Source organism: Corvus hawaiiensis, chromosome 3, assembly GCF_020740725.1.
Source record: "Corvus hawaiiensis isolate bCorHaw1 chromosome 3, bCorHaw1.pri.cur, whole genome shotgun sequence".
Lineage (NCBI taxonomy): Eukaryota > Metazoa > Chordata > Aves > Passeriformes > Corvidae > Corvus > Corvus hawaiiensis.
In genome coordinates this window covers 81912638-81932090 of record NC_063215.1, presented here as the reverse complement: position 1 = coordinate 81932090, position 19453 = coordinate 81912638, and the positions used below count along the sequence as shown (strand labels likewise).

Genomic DNA, 19453 nt, shown 5'->3' with positions numbered 1-19453 from the left:
GGCATACCTTTTGTAGAACATCACTTTCAGCCCAGAGAGGAAACACACAACAGCACGCTGCTGCTGTTGCACACACGGGTCCAAGGCTACAATGACAGGCAAAAGAACAGCCCCCACTCAGACTGAACATCCCAAGCAAAATCATCATCCTTGATGTTAGCTCCAGCCCAGATTGAAACTGATGAACAATTCTCATTCAGAAGTGCAGAGTTGCCAGGATTGTTGTCAGTAATCCTGGATTGCAGTCGCCTTGACGAGACCCCACGGTGTCCTTCCCCTGAGGCACATCACAGGCATCACACATTTCAGGAACTTCCCTCCCTTCTGAGCAACATTAACACAGTAACTGTTCCTGTTATGTCTATTATATCAATTAAGTCCACAAAAGTGTCACCAAGGAAATCCCCTTAGTTTGTGCTCTGCAGGTGGTCAGACCACAAAACCCAAGCACCATGGCTAGTTTTACAAACTCCCATCACCTCTGGCTGCAAATAAAGCACGCTGAGCCCAATCTGTGGCTCTGAGGGCACAGGATATACAAGCCAGCTTGCTCCTGTGGGGCTGACCTCCCTGGCTCCCAAAATGCAGTGCTCCCAGACTGACCCCTGTGAAAAGATTCTTGCCCTTTCATCACACAGCCAAGCTCAGATGTTGTATGGGACAAAATCATGCCAAGGACTGTGTTTACCAGCAAGCAGGACAGACTTGAGCCCCCAGCTGTGACTTATCCTTGTCAAAGGCTTTTTTTGTAGAGCTTACACAGCAGGACAAGTCACTGGATGCAGACTTTTGAGGCCTTTGCTGCTTGCAAGAAGCACAGCAATCAGAAAGGACTAAAAATATCTTCCGTGTTTCTTTATCTCTCCTCAGATTGCAAGGTTGATTTGTCCTTCCTAATGGATGGGAGCTGGAGCATCGGCAAACGCCGCTTTCAGCTCCAAAAGCGGTTCCTTGGTAACGTGGCTCAAGCCCTTGGCATTGGCAGCGCTGGTCCTCTGATGGGCATTGTTCAGTATGGGTAAGAGTCTCCCCGACATTCCCATTGCCGCAGGGCATTACTGCACACTCTGGCAGCTGTAGCTCTATGGCTGATATGTGCTAAAGGCCTCACTCCAGCTTGCACTCAGGAGCCAGGTAGCACAGACCAGTCCTATGGCTTTTGTGTTGTATGTGAAGCAAAACACTGACATTTGCTCTAATTTCTCCTTTTAGTGATGACCCTTCCACAGAATTTAACTTAAAAACTTATGCCAACTCCAAGGATCTAAGGAATGCCATTGAGAAAATTCAACAAAAAGGGGGACTTTCCAATGTTGGTAGGTGATGGGGCTGCTTGCACATCCTCAGATCAAGGAGGGCTTCCGAGCCTGGGCTAAAGCAAGCCCACACCTCCTCACAGGACACAGAGGCTGTGACCAAACAGTGCTTAGTGCTAGGGCAGGGCTGGTGAGAGAGCACTGCTCCCACCATGACCTGCATGTGTTGATCAAGGGCATTGCAAATCCATCGCAAGTTGACAGGACATAGCTGTCTCCTTGTGGGCAGTTCCCATCAACACTTCGGGGATACTTGCTGACCCAGCTCATCACCCCCAACCTCTCTGGGGCATAGGGAGGGGGTTCAGTGCAGGAGGGCTCAGGATGCAATGGCACCAGTAGCAGTGGCCTCCCCTCCTGCTCACGCAGCCACAGAAACTGCTTTCCCCAGCTCTCAGCAGCCTCCAACACTTAAGTCAGCTCTCTGCCTACTATTTCATGGGACATTATCAGAGTGCTTCCAGATCCATAACTCCTCCTCAACTCCTCTTCTATTACAGGGAAGGCACTTTCATTTGTTAACAAAAACTTCTTTCTGGATGCTAATGGAAACCGAGGTGGAGCACCCAATGTGGTTGTAGTGATGGTGGATGGGTGGCCGACCGACCGAGTGGAAGAGGCCTCCAGGCTGGCCAGAGAATCAGGGATCAACATCTTCTTTGTCACTGTTGAAGCAGCTGCTCAAAGTGAAAAGCAGAATGTTATTGAACCGAACTTTGTGGACAAGGTACTTAGTGGGCTGAGTCTGACCAAGAGCTTGGCTCTGACTAAATTTTCCAAGCGACTTCATTCAGGCCATTTCCCTTTCCTTCTTACCACTTACGGTTATTTCTTTTCCTTCTTGTACATACTGTCTTGAGTTTTTCTGTACAAAAACCAGGCAGTCATGCTGAGGTCAGAAAGGGGATGAAGTCAGTAAAGTTCTGGTTTGAGGTACATCATCAAGCAAATGGCTTTTGACTGACTAAACCCTGGCACACACCTGCAGTTGTACTGAGATGCATGGTTTTCCAAATACACAGCAGCGTGACAAAGTACAGTTGCAGCCTGAGCAATTTGGAATTGTTTTTTCCACAAACCTCCTGCTGTGCATCTCCCACTAGGGAAAGGATGAGGAGCCCTGTCAACCTAATGTCAATGTTGCATTTACAAACAGGTCCCACACAAGCAAAGGGTGGCACAGTCCCAACATAGGCACAGTCTAGTTTTTCAGCTATACTGGATAACTCAAACATCCTCTTTCCACTGTGGATGAAGGTTATTTTTCAGTAATTTGTTTCGGCTGCTATGGACTTCATGGTAGCTCTTGGAAAAAGGATAAATCCCTGCCATGTACAGCAAAAAAAAAAGAGAATGTGAGCCTTGATTGATTTGTATTTGGCACCAACAGTAGCTGTCTGATAACAGTGCTTCAGGACAAGCTGGCACCCAGTTAGGGCAGGAGATATCTATCAAGTGGAAAACCAGGCTGGGCTTAGGAAACAGGGCTGAATTATCTGGTATTTTCAGAAAACAGATTCCCATCTGAGCTGGGTTGCTCTGCCATGAAATAATCTCCCGTGAGTTTCAGAGCTGCTCCAAAGAGCTGCACTGTCTCTGGTCAGCATGTAATTGGATTGTAGTCTCATTTGCATTTAGTGTTTTTAAAAGAGCAAAGCTACAGCGAGCCTCTGCAAACATGCCAGAGACACAGCAGGAGTGAGAGTAGAGTGGGCTCAGAACAGGAAGGTAAGGAGGGAATGGTGACTTGATACTGCTGCATTGTAACACTAAAATAGAAGTGAGTAAGAAGAACAAATGAGAGCAAGACACCGTGAGGAGCCCAGACTGGAGGGAACTGTAACTCCCTTGGAGCTGTTGGGCTTTATGCAAGTCAAGACCAGTGCCTCGGTCTATTAAAACAGTCAGATACACACACCTCCACAAAGCTGATAGATAAAGCCTGGCTTAACAAAATATTCTCACCCACAGAACTGAGGAATTGGTATTTAAAAGGCACTAAAGCCAAAGATGATTTGATCCAGCCTGTTTGCATCACTCCCCTCCTCCACCCCTTGACTTCCCCCATGTCCTCTTGTCCTCTGCTGTGCCAGCCCTACTTCCTGCCCATGCTGACCTGACTCCCACTAACCCTATAGAAGCCTCCTGTCGATCTGGCCCTTATGAGTATTGACTTATAAAAATTAATTTTATATATATATATAATTTTTTTTTTTTTTTTTTTTTTTACTATTTGGCAGAGCAAATACAGTGAGCCTGGGTTTTTCTGTTTAGAAGGGTATGAACCAAGTTTTCCTCAGCTTAAGCCCCAGGTTTCACTTGAAGGTAGTAGGGTTTGCCAGTAGGCAAAACTTTCCTTGCTGTTCTGAATGATGGGAGCTGAAGTTGGCACCTGGCAAACACACAGGCTCCTGCAATGTCCATGGGAGCCACACTAAGAGCAGCTCTGTAATTTGGATGCTTTTCCCGTGAACAATGTAACTCACGTAAAAAACCTTGACAGGTGGCAAACTTGCTTATTACAGTTCTCTCACTACTGTAATATCAGCTCCATCCCACAGCTCTAAAAAAAAAGGCAGGAAAAGCTGTCACATTACACAAGTATCCGTGATGTTATACTGACATCATTTCCCAGGGAAGCAGATGGTGATTGCGGGAGAGGCCATTTCAGACTCCAGCACTGCTCTTTCCAGGAGCCTATATTTACAATTTAACTACATACCCCAGCAGAAACATGCAGACTGAATTTCCATTGCATTTATCCTCATGTTGCCTTGCAGGCAGTGTGCAGGACAAGTGGCTTCTATTCCATCAATGTGCCCAGCTGGTTCAGCCTCCACAAGGTGGTGCAGCCCTTGGTGAAGCGGGTGTGCGACACCGACCGGCTGGCCTGCAGCAAAACGTGCCTCAATTCCGCCGATATCGGCTTCGTGATCGACGGCTCCAGCAGCGTCGGCACCGGCAACTTCCGCACGGTCCTCCAGTTTGTAGCCAACATCAGCAAGGAGTTCGAGATTTCGGACACCGACACGCGCATCGGAGCAGTGCAGTACACCTACGAGCAGAGGCTGGAGTTCAGCTTTGACAAGCACAGCACGAAGCAGGATGTGCTGAACGCTATCAAAAGGATCAGTTACTGGAGTGGTGGCACCAGCACGGGAGCAGCCATTAGCTACGCCTCAGAGCAGCTGTTCAGCAAGTCCAAACCCAACAAAAGGAAGATCATGATTCTCATCACAGATGGCAGGTCTTACGATGATGTCAGCATGCCAGCCATGGCAGCTCACCAAAATGGTAAGGTCTTCTATCACTGCCTGCTCTCCCCTCATGCCTCAGCACTCATCCAGGTCAGATAAATGCAGTTTCCTATGACTCGAAGGCACTGGATGAAACCTTATGAAGGAAGAGTAGTACTTGTCCCTGGGGTCCCACTGAGCTCCAACAAGATCAGCATCTGTTTAATAGCTGAATAAGGAACTTCAGAAAAAAAACTTATAAATCATCACAAATGCAGCTATCTAGGACATCTCAAGGGATTTTTCCTGTTTTAGTAACACAGGACTTCTTTGGCTTTCTAGTGAAGATAGGTATTGGTCTTAAATAAGATTTAATGCAATGAAAACTTTTATGCTTATTCTAAACTTCAGGTTTCTTTCCAGGAGTCATTGCTTATTCCATTGGAGTTGCTTGGGCAGCCCCAGATGAACTGGAAGCCATTGCATCAGACCCTGCTAAGGAGCATTCCTTCTTTGTGGATGAATTTGACAACCTCTACCGCTATGTTAATCAGCTCATCCAAAATATTTGCACAGAGTTCAATTCCCAGCCACGGAACTGATGGACTTAAGCAAGGCAGGACCCTTGGGCACTGTGCTGAAGGCACACCAAGTACCACAGGAATAATGCCAGCCCTCAGTTCAAGAAGCACTGGAGGTGTTTCCCTCTGGCACTTTCCAGTCAACAAGGCTGATTGCAGCTCTGTCCCTATGCATGATAATGCTCTGTGTAGACTGTTGATTTTCATTTTTTGTCCTTGCAGGCATCAGAAACTCTGATTTGGCTGGATAGAAAAGGAGGCAGTAAACATGGAGGAAGTAACTGCAGTAGTTTGAAGAGCTGCTTCCAGCATAGAGCCCCAGCTTGCCCAATTCTCACCTTTGGGCACATGCAAGCTTCTTAAAATGTGCCACCTGCTCCCTGGAGTGGCCAGGTCCCTTCAGGGAGTGGCCAGGCTAATGAGCAGCTGTGGTAGAAACACCTCATGCGGCACTGCCCACCACATGACACACAGGTCAGAGCTCAAATACCAGATGCTTCTTTTGGAGAGGGAACACAGCTCAATTTGAGTACCTTCTTAAAAGCAGGTACTCACTCCATACTGCTGTCTTGTCAGCAAGTTAAGCTTCAGCTAGTGTAAACTCAAGCACTGGGATTTATCCAAACCCTGAGAAACTGAAAAGCAAGTGAGCAGAAAGGGTCAAGCCCCAGGACCCTCTAATCCTTTGCCAACCCCAGTAAATCCTCAAATCCACATGGCAGCCAACATGCAAGAACCGGAATCTAGTCTCCTACAACACTGCATTAATGCTTGATCTTGAGAAGTGTCTTTCCCCCTCAGCTTCATCCTTCACTCTTGGGTGGTTCAAGGCCTGCAGGACCACACAAGTGTTGCCAGGACACAGGAGACTTTGAGAAAAACTGTGGGTTTAAGTTGGTCACAATGAGAAAAGCATTTAAGACCCACCAGTCTGTCATTAAACCACCACTCAGAAGAGGAGTCTCTAGTGTGAGGAGAGCTATTCAAGAGCCATTAACAGGATTTAAGAGGGAATTATCTGAAGTTCTGTATTATACACTGGGAAAAGCAGAATTTCAAGCATTTACAGACACTCTCTGTCAAATTTAGGATTGACTTCTCTTTTATGGATTGGTTTAAAAATGTACCTACTACAGCTCTGGATCAGTCAGAACACACAGTGGTTTCTTAACTGGAGAACTACCCATGTCACTAGTCACTGGGGGAGGAGTGACACACTAGGAGGACCAAAAGAACTGCACTTTATTTTGCAAGCAGCAGTTGCTGGTTATGTTCCATCCAGTATCATTTAAGAAAATACATACATTAAGCAAAGTTATCAAAGGAACCAATGAAAACATGAGTGTTCACACCCCTTACAGCAATAAAAGCCATGCTGTGCCAGGCTCATGGAACTAACAGGAAATGGAAAGAAATTAAAACTCACGTTTGCCATATTACTTGCAAATCAGGCTTTTAACAGCATTTATAGTTTTAATAACCATGAGCCAAGATATTTATTAGCCACATAAATTTTAACTGAATTGCCATAAGGGAAACTCATTTTATCAGCAAAAGTAACACTATTTTTTAAATCGTTATGTTTGGAAATATGACTGAAATAGCTCAAAACCTGTCAACTAAGTAAGCATAATGCAAATTAATAAAAACAGCAGATTCTGCATGATCCCCCTGGTGTGGTAACATAAACCAGGCTGGAGTCCACTCTAGAGGTTATCAAAACCAATTCTGGATGAAACAGTGGTTTTACACAGTAAAAGCTCATCGCTTCCCCTTAGAAGAAACATTAAGTTCCAGTTTTAACTATCATCAATTCAACCATTCTACCCAGACTAAAAGCACAGGACACTGTCAGCTGCCACAAATATATTTGTATGCAGAGTTTTTACCACTAATCTGTGCTGCTGCAGTTCACAGCAATAGCGTGGTGGCTTGAAAAAATGATTAAGGATAGAGAGAGTTAGGTATGAGCAGAGCAACTGCTGATATCCCCCATCTCCTGACCCAGCTCCTCACTACCATTCTGCTGAACACATCTTTCTCTGTCAACAAGGGACATTACGTGGGCTGGACAAAACTCAAGCCCATAAACTGAATTTACTGGGGACTTCAACTCAGACACCAGATTTATTGTCTGAAAACCTGTTTGTTTGGGGCTTGATTTGGGGCTACCTGAGAAAAAGGCCTAAATCCTAACTTACAGTTACTCTCAATACTGTGGTTTAACTTTTAATGCAGCAGCTTACTACCACATATTGTTCTCCATATTGAATGTACTCTTGCAGCACCAAAGATTGGTACCCTGCAGAGACTCCCCAATGTTTCACTTTTGCTCTGCTAAAAGCATGGCAGTGATGGCCAAGACATCAGGAACAGCTAGAGCACACATGTTCTTTAGGATGTGCATAAGGGATATATGCATATGGGATATAATTTTTTCTAAAGCTTGAACTTCAAGCAATGACATTAAGCTTTCAAATGCTCTTTCACAGGAAAGTTGCACAGCTATCTTTTGTCAAGCATTTATAAAGGGCACTTCAGGGCTTGTTGCTGTTCAAATGGTTTATCTTCAGTTTACAGAACAACTATGGCGCTCATTTCTCAAAGTGCATTTTTATTTACTTCTTGGGACGATCCTCAAATTGTCAAAACTCAAAGTATGAAAGTGGTTTAATCCAACTCTTGTCTAAACTTACACATCCTATTCATAAACACCGTAAAATTACGCGGAAGCCTCAAAACTTTTAAGAATACACCCTTCCATTAAGAAAAGCAATCACAGAACACACTCCTCTTTATCTTTCATAGCAATCAACTTACTTGCAGCCTACTAAAGTCTCTAAATGCTGTTTTATTAAAAAAACCAAGATAGCTTACATATATAGATAAATGTTCAAAGAGGTATATTTGTTTGAAGAAAGCAGCAGAACTCCTTCTGTAACATATACAAGCTTTTTTGAGCTTATCAACATAAGTTGCTTTATCTTTTGCAATAAAATGGTCCTAAAGGCACATGCAGTGCATGTCATCTCATATGGGGTTAAAAAATAAACAGCAAATACAGCCCATGCCACTTTAGTTTCTGAAACACAGCTGAGGTTACTACTACATTATGGAAGACCTAGAAAGGCTGGCAAAGCCCCAGGCACTTCAGTGCTGTCCTTTTACATGCTCAGATGAAAAAGATCCTTAGAGTGAGCTACCACAAAATTACCTGTCAGAGGAATCAGTCACTGAAGTAGAGTCTAATGACTGAAGGGCATCAAGGTCATATGTACTTTCCAAAGTCTGCAAGATCATGTTCTTTTTGGAACCAGACTTCCTTTGGAAGATGAAAAAAGATAGCACAGGCTCTACACACTTTCTAGATGCAGGACTGAATCAAAAGAGGATCTGTATGTCCAGTCGCTTGATGCTGGGCCACTTAGTTTCAGATGTCTGACCAGTGCAGCAGAAGCTGTTGTCCGGCAGAGGCATCCTGAAGAGATGGGAGCTGTCTGAACTAGTCACTGCACACACACTCTAGAGGGTGTCTGACCACCCTCTCCCCAAGAAATAAGCATCTTTGCACTCAGAGTTGGGCTGGTGGCTTATCAGTGCTCAGCAACCACAATGCAGAACACCCACCTGGAAATACCTACTGATGCTCATGCTCTGGAAGCCTTGGAAGAGCTCAGTTTCAGCATCTCTTCCAACTCCAGCATTAGCCACTCACATTTTCAGTGAGCCACCAAATTCAATTAAGAGTTCAGCCATCAGAGAGAGGTAACTCAAAGTCCTGTTTCCCCGGAGTGGGACACTCAGCATTTCTGCTGTCACTGTGCCGCCCTGCACAGAAGGCATCGCCTGCAGTGTGCACCTCCTGCTCCTCAGCTGCTGCTGCTTTGCTGGTTCAGCAAGAGGAGAGTCTCTCCATGGCTGCTGCTGACAGGTGGGCAGACAAGCTTCCCCTTCCTCCTCATGCTCCTTCCCCCATGGCTCTCCAGCACACAAGGAAAACCATACCAGTAACCAGGAAAAGCTCCGGAGTTAAGCATCCAGCCAGGATCAACCCAATCTAAACATATTTAGTGATTTAACACTCTGCCTATAACCCCACAAAAAATTATCCATGTTATCTACTTAGAAAGTCAAAGCAAGCAGTAAGTAGTATCAGAAATATTACTGAGACACCAAATTTAAGTCACTTTTCTGTGGTGTGTGTACTTTAAATTATTTCATGGTTGAAAAAAGTCACTATCATTCTGCTAGCTATTTTTCTCTGTCCCTGAGCAACATTATGGAAACAACTTGATCCCTTTTCTTTTCCATTCCCATCTCATTTTGAGACATCTTAGGAAGTACCAGGCCATTTACATCTGCTAAGTCACCTACACATTGAAAACATTACAAATGTACATCTATGCAGCTGAATGCTTCAAATTCCTCAAAATAATCTTTTTTCCTCGTTAAACTGGGGGAGGAAGGGTGATGAGGGTTTTAGCACTGCATCAGCAACACTGCTCACAATCAACTGTGTCAGTCTTACTGAATGGCAAGAAACGTGTTATTTTTCTTAACACCAGTTTAACCCCTTCTCAGATTTCTAATGAGAACTCTGATAATGCAGTTCAAGAATTCCAGCACTCATAGAAATTACTTCTTTTTAAGCACAAGAAATTGTAGAAGTTCCCCTGTATCACCAAGTGTACTCACTTTTCTCACATGCAAATCATCATGGGGCCATGTCTTGTTCATAGGCAAACCCATAAGCATGTTAGGAAGGCCTCCCACATGTGAGGGTCACTTGTACATTATTCACTAAATCTTCTTTCCCCCTACCTCAGGAACCCTCTAGAGGCAGTCACACTGGGGTGAATGAGATTGTACTGTCAATTCATAAAGCAATTCTTCCTTTCCTACGAGGCAGGAAGATGACTAGGACTAAATCAGGCTATTTTACACCTATCGAGAAAAGATGAGAACTTCACTTATCCCACCTACAAGCTCAGAAAAAACAGGATGGACTCACTGACAACAACTTGTTCTGCTCAGTTCTGTGTAGGTTCTCCTGCCACCCCTTCACAGTGCCATTCTGAGCACCTTCCTGTAGCAACGCAGCTGCCATCTGTGATGTGTGGTTTGCTCTCCCTCATCCTCTCCCCAAGGGCAGAACCACGCGTTTCTTTTTATGCTGAATGAACGCTGTCCTCGGGAAGAGCCACGTGTCTGGCTGCGAACAACGCCCGCTGACAGACCAGCTCCTGCACAACCACACCCACTCCGCATGTCTGCTCACCCCACATTCACCCCCACACAGGGACCATGTGCCTCAGCACATGGAGAGATGTGCGGTGACAACAGAGCCAAGCTGGTGGAGCAGGATGAAACCAAGACACCCAGAGAACACAAAAAACAAGGCACTCCTGTGAATAGTGACACGCTGCACAGTTCAACAAGAATTTCACATGGAGTTACCTCAAGCCCCTCCAAACAAGTCTATTAGTCTTGGTCTTAATGCACTTTCCCCTCCTAGCACTCACACCAAAACCACACACATCTTGTGATAAAATGCAGAATTATGAACACAATGCAAAATGTTGAAAAATAGTATTTATTAGCACCCAATTTACATAATTATATGGTACAAATGACACTTGCTGCTGCAACATTAAATAAAGCTGCTCTTAAAAACCATTGCTTATTTCTGGAAGTCCGTGTGATTTTGCTCAGCACAGAATGCGGGTACAGTACACAGATACCCCACTTCACTACTGCCATACCAGCACAAATACCTGCATGGTTACCTCAATGGGGTCTCATTTCAAATGGCACACTAACATAAGCAGATCTATATAATTTTAAATGACAAAATATTTATTTGACTTATTCAGGCAAGTGAATGTAGCTTTAAATATAACCTATCCAAGAAGTTTCACAAAGTATGAATTGCAGTGAAAAAGAGAAAATTCAGGGCTGCACTTGAGAAGCTCAAAATTACACTGGCGTATTTCAAAATAATCTCCCTCTGAATTTTCTGTCTTTGCCATTTTAGATATTTTTCCAGCATTTTAAACTACTGAGTTTTAGTAAGAAGTTTAATACTAAGTTTTTGAAGAAGCATTTCCATTTAAAGCAAAAATTTATACTTGTAATAATAATTGCTAACAGATCTTTGGAGAATGAAACACTTTCATTTTTCTCATGTCCCATGATTAATAAGCCTTTTCAAAATCATGAAATATATTACATTTATGGATGCTTACTCCCAAGAAAACTATTTCCTTCATAAATAAGAAAACAGAATTTCTCACTCAAAATAACATTCACTTTTGTACAACAGTTGCATTTAAACAAGGTAATTTTGGTGGTACTGCAATTCTGACACAGCCTTGTACTGAGCCATACACAAAAAACTGACAGACTATTACTCAACAAGTAGGTATTTCTCATTTGGATCCAAAGTTCTACAAGACACTTGAAGCCCAACACTGTTTCAAAGTAGTCATTCAAAACTGGCATATAAAATCATAATCTCAGCAAAGTTCTGAAGGGGAATCTTAATTTCCTTTAGCTGTTTATATATCAGCCACAGTAGCCTTTTCATATCAACTATCTGCCATGGAAGTGACCCAAAACAGAAGGGGAGCCACTGTATTACTATCGTGTTAGTGGTTATCACCTGTAATAACTTCTCCTAAAGAGAGGTGTCAGGTACCTCTAAGTTCTAGTAGAAAAGAAAAAATTCTATTAATATAAGCAACAACAACAACAACAAAAAATCCAAGCTACAGTCCATATGACAAAGAAATTTGTCTTTTTTAACCTGACAGTCAATTGAAGATAATTACGCAAATTACAATGCAAAGCTGACAAAAGTCAACAGAGAACCTTACAGCAACAAAAGTCATCTCATCATGGGGTTCCTTCTACAAGTTTTTTCAGATACACTATTCAAGGAAAACATAGCACAAGACTGCTTTTCAGTCTGCTTGGACTATAAAAGTACAAGAAATCATTAGCTAACATGCTCAGTTTGCATTTCCAAAAGAAGTGCTAACATATATGAGACACTTTTCAAAACTGATGCACATTTGCAAATGTCTGATTGCAAGGAAACAATTTGAGGAGCCACACACCTGAAAACAAGCTACATTCAAAAGCACTGTATCTTGATGACAGGAAGCATAAAAAAATAAATTCTTAATGGAAAAATATTAGCTTGAAGTCCATCATTTATCCCTTATACAATGTTTTTGGCTGCTTTTCACAAGTAATCCAAAAATAATGATAATATTTGGCTTGGCAACAAGTTATCCTTTCCCTTTCAGAATAGTACAAATCCAGCTGCACAAATCTTTTCTCAACACCCTAGTCCAATACTCTGGTGTGAGGACCAAGGGTTTCTCAAAATAGCCAGGAAGTAATTTTGGGAGCCTGCAATTCAAACTTGAGGGAATGGAAGAAGACTGGCCTTGAGGACCATGTCAACACAGGGCTTTGAGAAGCTTAGAAACACGTGCACGGCGCATGGTTTAAACACTGGTGTGATCTCCCACAATCACAGCATGGCTTGGCAGCATGAGCAGGGCAAAACTAGCTTAACACACAATACCACAATCTGCGCTTAAGCAGGAAGAAGTTGGGCTAAGAAGAATAGATTATTATTAAATGCCTTTTTAGCTCAGCCATAGTTTGGATTTTGTAATCTAACAACAAGTCTCTCCTGACAACAAACCAGATGAGACCCACAGGTTGTACTATTCAACTGGATTTATGCCTTCTGTAGTGGAATCCAGATTCTCAAAAACATCTTAAATGATACAGCAATTCATAAGCTTTCACAACTGACTACAGAGCAGCAAAACTAAGTCAGAAGGCAGGGTAAGAGATAACCAACTAGAATTAAATGAACTGGGTGTAAAGAGGTACAAATCAGCTTTTTGGTGGTGAGAGCGGTAGGGCTGAAGCTGAAACCCTACCACCCTTCAAAAAACCACTCCAAGAGAAAAATTAATAGCCCTTTATGAAATTCACTCTGCAATAAGAGCTCACTGCAGATGAGATTTAAGATTCTCAGAAAATGTAACCTAAAGGAAGATTTAAGTGGGAAGATAAAAAGCAGGATCAAAAGGATAGAAAACCTGCACAGGTATGTTCATTAGCACAGGCAGAGACTTTTTTTTAAAGGTCGTATTTCCAACCATCCTCCCTCCTGGGAACATTCCCACCAGCTAAACAAGAGCGTTTGCCCAAACAAGGACTATTTACACAAGACTCATCCTAGTCCTTCCCCACCCTCCCCAGGAGTTCATTTGCTCTGTTGTATGTAACACTATCTTTTACCGGAGGGGTTACTTTTTGTAGAACACCCCTGACATAACCAGATAGATCGACACTGCTGTCCATCAGTTTCTCTGCTGCTCAGTAGAAACATGGCAGAGACTTTCACTGGCAGTTTACAGGAGAATCGTTTCTGTAACTGTGTTTGTCTCTAAGCTTAAAGACACTGATGATGAAAGAGTCAAGACTGTTCACCTATTGTAACCCTCTTTAGCTAAACACATTATCAGATTTAGATAAAATATTCTCAACACCTTCACATCCTTATGAGAAAAAAGAAGCTTCCTGAAACATCTGAGCATTTTTTTCAGGGAAATATTTTCATCCTCTCTGTCACTCAGTAGTAACAACTACACTAAGCATCTCTATGATGCCCAAGAAAACCCATATTGCCATATCAAAGATTGCCAAATTTTATACAAACCAATTTACCACATGGAAGAGGTTAACTATCACATTCTGATTTCTTCATTTCTAAGTGTAGTCCAAACCAGCTTCAACTAAACAGCCACAAATTTCAGCATAGGACAATGACAATGGCTGTATTTTCTTCCTCAATGCATCTCAGATTGACTAGGTACTTCACACAGGCATCAAGTAGGCTCTTGGATACCTGGGACAGTCTAAAAACACACTGCCATGTTTCCAAATACACATCTTGAAAGGCATTCATAAAACCGAGACTTAATTATCTGATGGTTATGTCCACTTTTCAATTGTTTGTTTCCACACTTCCGCCCATCAAACACTGCTCAAAGAACACGAGTTTACAGAAATTGCTGCTCCCCAAAATTACACTGTTGAAACCTAGGGAGGCAGGGAAAGAGGTCATATCTGTGATCCAACAAATGTGCTGAAAAGGTGGTGTAACTAAGTCCTTTATCTCTCACACATTTATTCAAATAGACAAGTTTCTGGTTACTTTAAACTCACAACTGAAAAACAGTGTTGTATGACCCAATCAGAAAGCTGTTATGGTGAACACCACACACGTAACCAAATTACATGGGACTGCTTTAATGTAATATTATTTGAAAATACATGTCCTAAAAAAATAGCCTGCAGTATATGGCATATAGTTCTACAGGCTTCTTGCTAAAGAACATATTTGATCAAAATAAACATGAATGAGATAAAAGTAGTAAATCTTTTATGTGGAAGTTTTCTCCTTGAGGCCCAAAAATAAATGCAGACACTAGGATTTTGTAAGAGTGACACAATGTATCTAGAAGTTCTTCCAAGCTACTCCAAATCATTCTGTGCATTTTGGTAACTGAATGAAATATGTGAAAGCAAGCAGCCCAGTGAAGTAAATTAAAAGTGAGAGTATTTAAACCTAGCGGACCAACTTTCACCATACAGAAGGACTGAAAATTCTGTCATTAAATTAGTTAGTAAAACCAAAATCTTAGCACAGGCTAACATACACAAAAAATTATATGAGTTAAATTTAAAAATTACCATGTAAATTAGATAAGGGAAAAATAATAGTAGTAAAATGCTATATACTGATATTGCAGAAAAAGGGTCTTTTCAAGAATAAGCCTTGGGTCCAGTTTTGTTTACACTTTCAATGAGCACATGGATCACACTAATGAAAGTTACCAATTACACTGAACCAAGAAAAACTGCACATAAAAGAGGAACAAATAAAAATAATTTAGTGCCCTCAGAGGTCAGAAGTTCAAAGCTTGTAAGACCCAGGATAATCATGAAACAGGAATTAAGTCTCTACAAAAGAATCATACTGAAAGTGAAGAAGAAACTTGAAAAGTAGCAATGCTCAAATGTTACTTAGAGGAGTTGTCACAAGTAAAGACATATGACTTGAGTTTGTTGGACATCAAAAGCTTGGTCCTCCTACATAAAAGCATCGCATTACAGAGGATAAACCCAACCAAATAACAACCAAGCTTAACAGATAACCTTCAGACTAAGTCCAACAAATCATGCATGTGGAATGGTGGTATGGACACCAAGATTTGGAGAATTGAGCTTAAAGGATGAAAACAAGAAAATGTAGTGCAAAAAAAGCAGACTAAAAAAATAGCTTGAAGAAAGCAGAAAGGAATGAAAATCTACAGATGGAACCAGTGTGTGCATGCAGGTTCCACATTCCAAAGACTATGAAGAATATGTAAAATGGCACAAAACATGGCTTGGAATACTGGCATGAAGTTACAAAAAGGAGTGACTAAATATCACGTAAATCCTCCTGCCAGCGAGATGTAATCATTGAAATAATCTTTAAAAGGAAGCCTAATTGTTTAGAACATATAAAATCTCACTGTCCAAGACAATATTAGAATGCACAAGTCTACAACCCTGCTTTAGCAAGCAGATGGAATAGATAACCTAAATAATTTTTTCAACCCTATCTCCTATGATGATGTTCAGAAGATCTGACAGGCTCATGCACAATACCCTGCAGTCCTACAAGTATGTGAGCAAGTACAGTAAAAAGACATTGACATCAATTATGAAGACAAGCACAAAAATATATATACTCCACAACCTCTTTGTAAGGCTACATTTGTTTTGTTTTGTTTTTTAAAGGCACCTCATCCTCTAGCTAATTGCCAGCTTTAAAAAAAATCACTTTTCGGTTTGAGCAAGAGCTCAATAGTGAGAACGAAACATCTTTCAATTCACATTTGAACAGCCACCTCTTACATTCCAATTGTAATCAGAATGACAGTCTTTAAAAACAAGCATGCTGGCCTATTAGTTTTTATGTACAGCAATTTAAACAACTGTGACTACATATTGTATTGTGTAAGCAAAAGCACAACATTCATTTCATACTCACACCATTATCCTTTGTATACACAAACTCAAGAGGACTCTTATTACTAAAACATTAAAATGCACCCATGGAGTCTTCCCTTACTAGACACATTTAATACATGTTTACAATATATATACACATATATAATATACATAACTTTTAGAATTTTTCAAATAAATCTTTGTAATTTTCTCTTCAAAAAGAAATAAAATAATGACACTGAAAGAATATGAGTCAAGTACACAGAACTCTCACAAAGTTGAATGCTCAGTTTTGCAGCCAAGTTTCCTCCTTTTCATCATAACCAAAACATTTTATAAAAACTAAATAATCTGTATTATTATTGTAGTCATCTGTTTCATGGTAAAAGTTTTAATCCTATCTAAGGAAATATATTGCATATCAATATCATGAAGTGACATATCTGAATATTCTGAGCAATAAAAGTATTCCAAGATATTTTAGCAGTACATATAATGTGTTGCAGGCTCAAACAGCACAGGTCAACCTCTTATTCTAAATAATATACTTGGTTTAAACTCTGAGATCAACTTCAAATGTGGTCCCATCCCCAAATGCCACTCTAAAAACAACACAGTCAAACCTTATGTTGATATCTTTCAATGACTCCTGCTTACGAAGTGTCAGTTTAAAGGTAAAGATTTATTTATCAGTTTCCAGTCTCAACCTCATACTGGTACTTGAGGAGTTGCACTGGGTTCTTTCCTACTCATATCAGCACCAGAAATCAACTCCAGCAGAAATTCTGCTTCCCAATCCCATCAGAGAAAAACACCAACTTCACGCTTATGAATAGTGATAATTCTGATGATGACACGTAATAGAAAAGAATCCACTCACCTTCCTTTAAGAAGGGATAAAAAGACTAAAGATCAGATTCAAAGTTATTTGTCAAATCAACAGAGAAACACTGAACAGATAAACAAAGGACATCTGTTGAGTAATTATGAGAAGCACTCATTCTTCAGGTAACCCCATCAATGGCACATACACCCAGTGAAGCGGACAAGGTAAAGAGTCCCACAAATGGTGCAGCTGGGAAATATCTCTAGCAGTAGCAGAATCTCTCAAACTGATGGAGCTTTGTATAGTTCCCACCTATTCCACTAGAAGGACCCATACAAAGCATCAGATTTAATCTTCAGATGAAGTATTTCACTGTTATCCTTAATGCCCAGAATGATACCCTTTTTAGCAGGAACAGAAAGAGGAGATGAACGCTGGATACCTAAAATTGCAGGACAGCTTCTTTGGAAAGCTTTGTGATAATTTCTTGTGCCAGATCTCCAGGAATAAACAGCATTAAAATCTGAATAAGTTGAATTTGCTACTACAGTATACACAGACTGTGTCAGTCTGTTGTTAACCAGGATTTAAACTAAAGGCTCAGCTTCTAACCATACGCTAATACAGTCTTAAAAAAATTATATAAATTTTTTTGCAAACTAGGTATTTACTGAGAAACACAGAAGGTGTAACAGAAACTTTACTGCATTTTAATTTATGTTAGTAATTTGCCTTCCTTTAATTGCATTTATCTTAGGCTAGCAGCCAGGTGGCTGAGATTAACTATCCACTACTGCTCTCTGAACAAGATCTACTTTATTCATACCTAAGGGATAACAAAGTGCCTCTCACATGATACAGTAATGAGCGTGTGAACTGACTTTGAATCACTTTTTCCAGGTGATTTGAGTACATTAAGATTCCTCAATGAGAAGCATCCTAGGAAGTTTCCCTCTTTTCCTACTCCCTGATGCAATTAGACTCCTTCTTTCCAGTACTCCATTTTATTAATAGAGAATACATAGACCTAGTTTCACCCAAGGCCTGCCTGGACGAAAATTCACACCCCCTAAATAAAAGCTTTTTTTTTTTTTTTTTTAAACTATTTGAAACTGAGAGATTCCAAGCTCTCAGCACCAGCTGAGCTCACAGAAACCAGAACAAACGTCAATTTAGAAAACAGCACCCTGCAAAACTAAACACTTACAAACATTCTCTGAATTATAGGGCAAGATAAAACAACTCATGCCCTCCTCTTCTCTTTTGTGCAGCTGGTTAAATATATACAAAGCTAAAGTTGAATGGGAAGCACTCTGTCATACAAACACTTTAGCCAGGGCATCTGCTCCTGCACTGGCAATATAACATTTGGATGGATGGAATGCCACATCATGAATGGACTCATCAAACTTTTTGCGATGAGCAGTAAATTCTTGGATGCAAGTCTTGCTTTCAAGATTCCACAAGCGAATCGAGCAGTCATGACCTAAAGAAAAGGGAAACAGTTTTCTTTATAATTTGCATGCCTGCCACCGTTATAAGAAAAAGAAAATGAAATCTGAATGTACTTACTGCCAGACATCAAATACAAGCCATTAGGATCAACAGCTAAACTTGTAACTGCATCTAAGTGAGCCACCATGGAGTGGATCAGTTTTCCTTTGAAAGAAAAGATTTATTTAGGTTATTTTCTGCAACTAACTTTGTTACCTGTAGTCACTGCTTACGACGCTACCATAGCTGATATTATAAATACAAGATCTTGTCCCATGACTGAATCATTAAAATTATACAAAAAGTCATTCTTTTAATGTTCACAGTTCCCAAGAACCACAGTAACAATATCATCAACGTTTGTGAGACCTTTACTTTAAGCCATCCTGACACTGCAATCACTGTGCATTTTAAATATCTACCCCTTAAGATAATTGAGTTCTCAGGTAAGATCTTGAATGGGAAGGAAGGCAGGGGCTGAGTATACTAAAAGCAATGAATATAAACTACATAGGAGTAGGGGATAATGTTAGTTGTCTCAGAGAGAATTAATGTTCTATTACAGCTTATTATAATTACAGCAATGATTTCATGTTAAAAATTGTAAATTATGGGTCAAACGTGGCAGAGGTCTAGGAAGCACTGAAGGAGTGCGAGAGGTTCCCGCTCTCAAGATAAAAATAATACAGACAACCAACAGACGAAACATAAACATAAGAACGTGAAGATTTTGGAAAAAGAAGCCTTTTATGGTAAAGAATTATAAACCCCATACACAGGGCATTCCAAAAGAATGGACAGATGCAAGTTCCTTATCACTTTGCCAACAAAGCTTTAAGTGGGCTGGCAATCTTTGGACTCTGCTGGTGATGAGAGATTTCCACTTCAGAGGCTATCCAATTCTTGACA

General features: G+C 41.0%; 2 protein-coding genes across 15 annotated transcripts in view; one reads left to right on the top strand and one right to left on the bottom strand.

Annotated features, from left to right (window-relative positions):
• The window catches only part of VIT (vitrin), a 54610-nt gene extending 43801 nt beyond the window's left edge, over positions 1–10809 (top strand). For all 10 annotated transcript variants that reach the window (XM_048298762.1, XM_048298768.1, XM_048298767.1 and 7 more), the window contains 5 exons: positions 871–1018; positions 1213–1316; positions 1817–2043; positions 4097–4610; positions 4976–10809. In XM_048298762.1, the coding sequence (XP_048154719.1) occupies positions 871–1018; positions 1213–1316; positions 1817–2043; positions 4097–4610; positions 4976–5154 (1172 nt within the window). In that variant the 3' untranslated portion in view covers positions 5155–10809. The remainder of the gene's footprint in view (positions 1–870; positions 1019–1212; positions 1317–1816; positions 2044–4096; positions 4611–4975) is intronic.
• STRN (striatin) overlaps positions 10711–19453 on the bottom strand; it is a 69044-nt gene continuing 60301 nt past the window's right edge. For all 5 annotated transcript variants that reach the window (XM_048298754.1, XM_048298753.1, XM_048298755.1 and 2 more), the window contains 2 exons: positions 18623–18709; positions 10711–18536 (listed from right to left, as the gene is read on the bottom strand). In XM_048298754.1, the coding sequence (XP_048154711.1) occupies positions 18367–18536; positions 18623–18709 (257 nt within the window). In that variant the 3' untranslated portion in view covers positions 10711–18366. The remainder of the gene's footprint in view (positions 18537–18622; positions 18710–19453) is intronic.